General features: G+C 54.2%; 1 protein-coding gene across 2 annotated transcripts in view; it reads right to left on the reverse strand.

The window, feature by feature from the left end:
• Positions 1-8,370, reverse strand: part of cnksr3 (cnksr family member 3) — a 72,264-nt gene extending 63,894 nt beyond the window's left edge. For both annotated transcript variants that reach the window (XM_056294660.1, XM_056294659.1), the window contains exon 1: positions 8,119-8,370. In XM_056294660.1, the coding sequence (XP_056150635.1) occupies positions 8,119-8,170 (52 nt within the window). In that variant the 5' untranslated portion in view covers positions 8,171-8,370. The remainder of the gene's footprint in view (positions 1-8,118) is intronic.
• Between the last annotated feature and the right edge of the window lie 257 nt (positions 8,371-8,627).

The following is an 8,627-nucleotide window of genomic DNA, read 5'->3' on the forward strand; positions in this document are numbered from 1 at the left end:
GGTTGTGTGTTGCTATGGAGGATGGGCTGTGTGTTGCTATGGAGGACGGGCTGTGTGTTACCATGGAGGACGGGCTGTGTGTTACCATAGAGGACGGGCTGTGTGTTGCTATGGAGGACGGGCTGTGTGTTACCATGGAGGACGGGCTGTGTGTTGCCATGGAGGACGGGCTGTGTGTTATCATGGAGGACGGGGCTGTGTGTTACCATGGAGGACGGGCTGTGTGTTGCCATGGAGGACGGGCTGTGTGTTGCTATGGAGGACGGGCTGTGTGTTGCTATGGAAGACGGGCTGTGTGTTGCTATGGAGGACTTCACCACAAGCCAGGACAGAAAGCGAAGACAGACGCGGGCGGGAAGTTCTGACCGGAAGTTGTGGGAGAAGTGTTTTCAGTGAAAGAGGAAGGAGGCGCTGAGCGGAGCGAACTGGGGCGCTTCCTGTGATTCACTTTAAACAGGGAACGCCGCGTCGCTTCTGAGGAACTCGGCTGGGGTGGGGATGGGGGGTGGAGGTGGGTGGGGGGGGTCGTGTGGTGGAGGAAACAGGAAGCCGGTGGTCCGATAGCTCGGGAAACTCAAATGAACCGAATACAGAAACTCCTCACGTGGTTTTGTCCAGCCGTGAACTACGTTCAGACCACTGTCCCGCTCTCCGATTGGCTGAACGACGAGGTCATGACCTTCGTCAGCTGACCTGCCTCATGATGAATTATTCAAAATCACAGGAAAACACACACACACACAGCCGCATTAACGACAGCAATTTCCCCCGCTGGCGAGCACTGAAGAGGAGGATGGGGATGAAGAGCGACGCGGGGTCGGCCTGTACACCGGGAGGTGTTCCGGAGACTGCCGTCAGGGGGCGTGTCCTCCCGGTGACGTCGGGCCGGGGAGGCGGGGCCGACTTTGAACGGTGTGTTTGCACACCGCAACCGACAAATGCTGCTCGTTGGGGCTTTAAAGGGAGTGAAATGAAGACCGACCCACAACCAAGTCCACCGGCATCCGGGACGCAGGCCGCTGACCGGCTCCACGAAACACGTCACGCTTTACCCCGTCGTTCACTGCACAAATCTGCTTCCTTCCATCCATCCTTCCATCCACCCTTCCATCCATCCATCTATCCACCCATCCATCCATCCTTCCATCCATCCATCCATCTATCCATCTATCCACCCATCCATCCATCTATTCATCCATCCATCCATCCATCCATCCATCCATCCATCCATCCATCCATCCATCTATCCATCCATCCATCCATCCATCTATCATCTATCCATCCATCCTTCCATCCATCCATCTATCATCTATCCATCCATCCTTCCATCTATCCATCCATCTATCATCTATCCATCTATCATCCATCCATCCTTCCATCTATCCATCCATCTATCCATCCTTCCATCTATCCATCTATCCATCTATCCTTCCATCTATCCATCTATCCTTCCATCTATCCATCTATCCATCTATCCACCCATCTATCCATCTATCCATCCATCCATCCATCCATCCATCCATCCATCCATCCATCCATCTATCCATCTATCCATCTATCCATCCATCTATCCATCTATCCATCCATCCACCCATCCATCTATCCATCCATCTATCCATCTATCCATCCATCCACCCAACCCACCTATCCTGCCCTCAGGGTGGCGGGGATGTTGGATTCTATCCCAGCAGCCACTGGGCGGCAGGCGGGGGGGGGGGACACCCTGGACAGGCCGTCCCAGGGTCCACACACACATTCACTCCTTTCTTGGGACTGTGGGAGGAAACCGGAGCCCCCGGAGGAAACCCACGCAGATTCAGAATGAACATGGTGCCTGGCTCCGCGGACCAGGAAGAGCCTCCAGGATGTCGGTTTGAACCCCCCTCCCTCAGAACAAACAGCCCAGTTGAATGATGAGCTCTGAACCGCCCAATGCAAACGCAGGGACTCCCTCCTCAACGCGGCCTCTCTCGCCCGGCCAGACCGCCCGGCTCGGCTCACTGGGATTCGGTCCAGACAGACGGCGTTGGAAACAGCAGCCCCTTTGCACTGTGGGTATTTGTGGAGACGGACAGCGTCTCCGAACTTTACAACTGACCCGTCTCCTCACAAACTGCATCCTGCTCTGAACGTCTCACTGAAAACAGGGACGTCCCGGGTCACCGAGTCTCTTCTGACCTCCCTGACCCGCAACGGAAAACAACGCCTCCATGACGGAGGAGCAGCAGCAGTTCACACCCAGCCGTGAAAACATGGCGGCGGCGGCGGCTCCTGATCGTATGCGAGCGGGAGTCAAGCAGGCAAGGTCAGGTTGGGGTTTTGACGGTTCTCATTCAACTGTAACAAGGTTAAAAAAGTGACTTGTGGGCCGTCCGGGTGGCGTGGCGGTCTGTTCCGTTGCCTCCCAACACGGGGATCGCCGGTTCGAATCCCCGTGTTACCTCCGGCTTGGTCGGGCGTCCCTACAGACACAATGGGCCGTGTCTGCGGGTGGGAAGCTGGATGCGGGTGCGTGTCCTGGTCGCTGCACTAGCGCCCCCTCTGGTCGATCAGGGCGCCTGTTCGGGAGGGGGAACTGGACGGAAGAGCGTGATCCTCCCACGCGCTCCGTCCCCCTGGTGAAACTCCTCACTGTCAGGTGAAAAGAAGCGGCTGGTGACTCCACATGTATGGGAGGAGGCATGTGGTGGTCTGCAGCCCTCCCCGGATCAGCAGAGGGGGGTGGAGCAGAGACCGGGACGGTGATTGGCCCAGTACAATTGGGGAGAAAAAGGGGGGGGGGAAATCCATAAACAAACAAACAAACCAACCAACAACCGGGACAACTGAGTGGATGAACCAGCGACGTTTCTTGCCCTGGAAGTCTCCAGAAGCAGCAGCCTTCCTGACACGCGGCACTCGCACCGATTCTGCATCCGGACGTTTCTTTACTCCGCAGCAGCTGCTGAAGCGGTTGTACCGCGTCATGTGATCCGTTCAAACTCGTTCTTCTCTCGGGGCCCGGGTGTGAAAGAAGCGAGAGGAGAGCAACAGACACATGTTGTCTCTGGATCTCTAGCGGCGGTGCGAGCGTCAGCGTTGTCACCGGCGGGGAGAAATATGTAGGGCGAGTCTTCACACGCCGAGCCCATTCCAACAACCCACCGTGTCTGTCTTTACCTCCTCGCCACGGCCTCGAGTAACACAAGAGATGGAGGACACACGGGTCGGCTGAAGGCATGTGGCTCGATGATGGAAACAGCCCAGTGGCGGTTGGTGTTAAACATTTCGGGGGGGGGGCGCGATTTAGCTTGGTGCAGCACACCTCACAGCTGCTTTAGTGTCCACACAGTCACAGAGGTATTAGGAAGGACCGTGTGGCCTGTAGATCTTATCAGGGCTCGTAGACGGTGGATGATTGACAGTTGAGACGAAGCGTGGTGGTGGGTCTGAACATGATTGACAGCCACAAGAATTGATTGTCCAATCACATCAAAAACCAGTAAAGCAATACCAATTCACTGCCGGTAAAAGTGGGCGTGTCTGGGGCAGCACAGAACTGCGCCCCCTGGAAAACCCGAAGAAACCAGTCAGACAGCAGCCTCAGGTCACCTGCTCGCCACAAGTCTGAGGCCTTGCATAAGGTGTGGTTTGGCCGGCGCCCCTCACTCAGGAAGTATACGTATTCAGACAGGAAGTATATGTATTCAGACAGGAAGTATATGTATTCAGACAGGAAGTATATTTATTCAGACAGAAATCAACCAAATGGTCATTCAGGGGTGCTTAGACCCTCCAAATCCCCCTACAGTTTGAACCCTGCTGTGTAATGAGCATGCACTTCTAAAATCTATTAGTGAAATCTCCTGGTAAACTCTACTGGTGTAGACTGGCAAACTCTACTGGTGCAGACTGGTAAGATCTACTGGTACAGACTGGTAAGATCTACTGGTGCAGACTGGTAAGCTCTAATGGTGTAGACTGGTAAGCTCTACTGGTGCAGACTGGTAAACTCTACTGGTGTATACTGGTAAACTCTACTGGTGCAGACTGGTAAGCTCTACTGGTGCAGACTGGCAAACTCTACTGGTGCAGACAGGTAAACTCTACTGGTGTAGACTGATAAACTCTAATGGTGCAGACTGGTAAACTCTACTGGTGTAGACTGATAAACTCTAATGGTTTAGACTGGTAAACTCTACTGGTGCAGACTGGCAAACTCTACTGGTGTGGACTGGTAAGATCTACTGGTGCAGACTGGTAAGATCTACTGGTGTAGACTGGTAAGCTCTACTGGTGCAGACTGGTAAGATCTAGACTGGTAAACTCTACTGGTGGAGACTGGTACGATCTAATGGTTTAGACTGGTAAACTCTACTGGTGCAGACTGGTAAACTCTACTGGTGCAGACTGGTAAGATCTAATGGTGCAGACTGGTAAACTCTACTGGTGTAGACTGGTAAGATCTACTGGTGCAGACTGGTAAACTCTACTGGTGCAGACTGGTAAACTCTACTGGTGTAGAGTGGTAAGATCTAATGGTTAGGACCGGTAAACTCTACTGGTGCAGACTGGTAAACTCTACTGGTGTAGACTGGTAAACTCTACTGGTGCAGACTGGTAAGATCTACTGGTGCAGACTGGTAAACTCTACTGGTGTGGACTGGTAAGATCTACTGGTGCAGACTGGTAAGATCTACTGGTGTAGAATGGTAAGCTCTACTGGTGCAGACTGGTAAGATCTAGACTGGTAAACTCTACTGGTGCAGACTGGTAAGATCTAATGGTTTAGACTGGTAAACTCTACTGGTGCAGACTGGTAAGATCTAGACTGGTAAACTCTACTGGTGTAGAGTGGTAAACTCTACTGGTGCAGACTGGTAAACTCTACTGGTGCAGACTGGTAAGATCTAATGGTGTAGACTGGTAAACTCTACTGGTGCAGACTGGTACGATCTAATGGTTTAGACTGGTAAACTCTACTGGTGCAGACTGGTAAGATCTACTGGTGCAGACTGGTAAACTCTACTGGTGCAGACCGGTAAACTCTACATGTTGTCTATATGTCTGCACTGATGCCATGCAGAGCAACAGAGAAAACTGCAGCATGTCGGTTTCTTTTCTTGGAGGTCAAAGTGAAGCTGGTGTGACGCGAGAGCGGAGAGACGTGCAGGGGGGGGGGGGGGGCTGCTGCTGCTGCTGCTGCTGCTGCTGCTGCTGCTGCGGCGCCGTGGGAACCAACGCCAAGTCAAACAGCCGAGGTATTTTAACGTGGCCACTTGGAAACGCCGGTGAAAGAAAAAAAAAGCTCAGCTTGAGTCGTGCTAGCTGAGTAAACACACACACACACACACACAGACACACACAGCCCGTCACCGGAGGCAACACCCCCTCTCTGCAGACACACACCACCTGGTAAACACAACAGCAGGATCCACCGACACATCTGCGGTTCACGTCAGCGTGGCCTCCAACCCCGTGTGATGCAGCTGTGACGGACAGTTGTCACGGTGACCTTCTGACCCCGTGCACGGCGGGAGGCGACCTTTGTGAAGCCGCCCTGCTGGGTCGGCTGTTAAAGTGCCCGCTGCTGCTGCACCGGGATGCGAGCGGCCGGCCGGAGGGTGGAGATCTGCTGTCTCCCAGCAGCACATCCCGACAAGACCGAGACGCCATCAGAAGACACACTCTCACGTCCTCTGCAGGTATCACGCCTTTACCCAGAATGCATCTGGGGTGCTCTTCGCCCTCGTGTTCTGTTTGGGTCGAAACGACCCGTTTGGAATGACAGCTGCTAAGCATAAACGGCGTCGCTATTGGTTAAGACCAGTAGTCGGTGAGATCAGGGTGAGACACATTGGGTATTTTCATGAAAACCCAAAGCTGGCTCGGCTCAACGTGACCGGGGGGACAACACGCCCGCCGCCGGTCAGTCCATCTTAGCGGTTTCCCGTTTCTCGGCTCCGTCAGAGGAAGCGTTCTGCGTGTTAAACGGGTTCAAGTCTCGGCTTAATTTAGAATCTGGCCGGTAGTCCGGCAGCAGTTCGCAGGACCGCGGGTCAGAAACCCACTGAGGCCGCCGATGTGTCGCGGGTTGGCAGCGACCCGGTCAAGCGTGGAGGGAAAACGCTTCAAGCCCGGCCACCGGCCGGACGGCATGCAGAACCTCGGGCCCTCGGTGCTGATCCAGCAGGTGCGGAGGGGCCCGCTTGCTAACGCTCATCCAGCCGTCTCTCACTGCCGAACACACTGCAGAGGATGTAGTATATGAACGGCACAGGTTAGCACCTGCACACACGGTCTACATGAGCCCCAGCAAACTCCACCCAGATGCCAAACACCACCCGATCAACAGGAAAAGGATAATAACAATAATCATAATAATAATAATGCATGATATTTGTGGGCTCCTGTCAGAGCACTCAAGGACACCTTACAGAAGACAGTAAAAACCAGCAGCACTGCATCAGACAGCCTAAAGTCAGAACAAAGCAGGGTAGTAGACAATAAGAAGTTAACACAACAGATGATACAAAATCATCATCTGCACACAACTCAGTGCAGCGTGGAGCAGACTGACTACGCCAGGGTGAAAAGGTGGGTTTTGAGACGGGAGGTGAAGGTTGAAAGAGAGTCGGTGTTGTGAAGGTCTTGTGGGAGAGAGGTCCATAGGTGGGGGGGCAGAACGACTGAAGGCTCTAGACCCCATGGTGGTCCAGCGGGCCGGTGGTGTAGTGAGTTGGAGAGCAGAAGAGGAGGGCGTGTGGATATGAAGGAGTTCAGAAAGATATGGAGGAGCTGGGTTATTAAGGGCCTTAAAGGTGAGGAGCAGGATCTTGAAGTCAGTAGGGTATCTAACAGGGAGCCAGGGGAGCTGCTGCAGAACAGGAGTGATGTGATCTATGGAAGGAGTTCTGGTACTGATCCGGGCAGCTGAAGTTCACGAAGACACTCGAGGGGAGGACCAAAGAGGACAGAACTGCTGTAGTCAGTACGGGATGTAACCAGGGTGTGGGTGAGTGTGGCGGTGCTGGTAGGTGGAAGTGACTGGCGGAGACGATCAATATTGTGTAGGTGGAGGTATGCGGACCGAGTGACATTGTGGATGTGAGCTTCAGAAGATACTGTGCGGTCCAGGATGACTGCCTTCACCCTGGAGATCTACAAACCCCCAAAACCAGCAGCATTTCCCTGTCAATCAATCAATCAATCAATCAATCAATCAACCAATCAATCAATCAATCAATCACTCACAGGTCCATTAAAAGCTGCAGCTTGTTTTGCAGCTGGTTAAACAGACCAGCAGCAGCGGTTTACTGAGCAGACAGGTTTCCCGTGTAACCCCTCCGGAGGAGGAGGAGGAGGAGGAGGAGGACTGCTCCGGAGACCGGCAGCAGGGTCGTTTGGGTTCACATCGTTGCCATTTCTTCCGCTCACGGCGACGCGCCGCGAGCCGTCCGCGAGCGAACACAACTCGGGGGTACGCGCTCCATGGCCGAGGAGGAGCAGGGAGGAGAAACTCTCATGTCGCCTGCCCCTTACTCGCGCACGAATACGCAACAGACGAGATGGTCTGTGGGTCGGTCCGTCACTCAACAACTCACACGTGCAGCGGCACGAGAAACGAGAAAGAATCAACAAGCCACGCGCCGTAATTCAGCACCGACTGACAACGCGCGCTACCCGACGAGTCCATCCTGTCCGCTTCCTCTCTGCTCGCGCACGTTGCCGAGCTGACCGATACCTAGAAAGCCTCTAGAGCCTTCTCCGGAGAACCCCGCAGTCCGACGCCGCATGCCGACATACACATCTGCTCTGAAGTGGCGCGCGCGTACAGATGTTTAAAATGAGAACTCCCTCCTCGGTCCTCGTGCGCCGAACTACCACCTCAGCGGATCCTGTGCTCATACTCCGCTTTCTGCCCCGGGCACAGCGATCAATGTCTAACCCAACTACACCTTCAGACTCCATTAATCCCGACTCCATGACGCGTTCTCTCTTGGATCCGGACTAGGAATCGTTCGGACTGTCAGAACCGAGTCAACATAACCGCAGGCATTTTAACCGGACTTTGGAGCCAACTTCAAAAACACGGGGAGTGACGAGTTGGGGGGTGTTTGCGTGGGAAACGGGTCGTACCTCTCATCCAGTCCGCCACTTGCTGCGGGGTCCATCTGGTCACAGGCTCCATTTCCACACTGGACTCTGCAGAACCCGCTCAGAACACGCTCAGAACCCGCTCAGAGCAGGCTAGTCCATCTGACTTTTCTGTAGACCACCACCATCTGAGGGCTGGAAACACGCCGTCCTCTCGCTCTCCCCTCCCTCGCTCTCCTCTCTCTCTCTCTCCTCTCTCTCTCTCCCTCCTCTCTCTCTCTCCCTCCTCTCTCTCTCTCTCTCCCTCCTCTCTCTCTCTCTCCTTCTCTCTCTCTCTCCCTCTCGCTCGTTCTCCTTTCCTCTGTCTCTTTCTCTATCTTTCTCCCTACTTCTCTCTCTCCTTCTCTCTCTCTCTCCCCCTCTCGCTCTCCCCTCACCCTCGCTCTCCTTCTCTCTCGCTCTCTCTCTCTCTCCTTCTCTGTCTCCCTCTCGCTCGTTCTCCTTTCCTCTGTCTCCTTCTCTCTCTCGCCCTCCTTCTCTCCCTACTTCTC

The sequence above is a fragment of the Lampris incognitus genome, chromosome 15 (assembly GCF_029633865.1).
Source record: "Lampris incognitus isolate fLamInc1 chromosome 15, fLamInc1.hap2, whole genome shotgun sequence".
Lineage (NCBI taxonomy): Eukaryota > Metazoa > Chordata > Actinopteri > Lampriformes > Lampridae > Lampris > Lampris incognitus.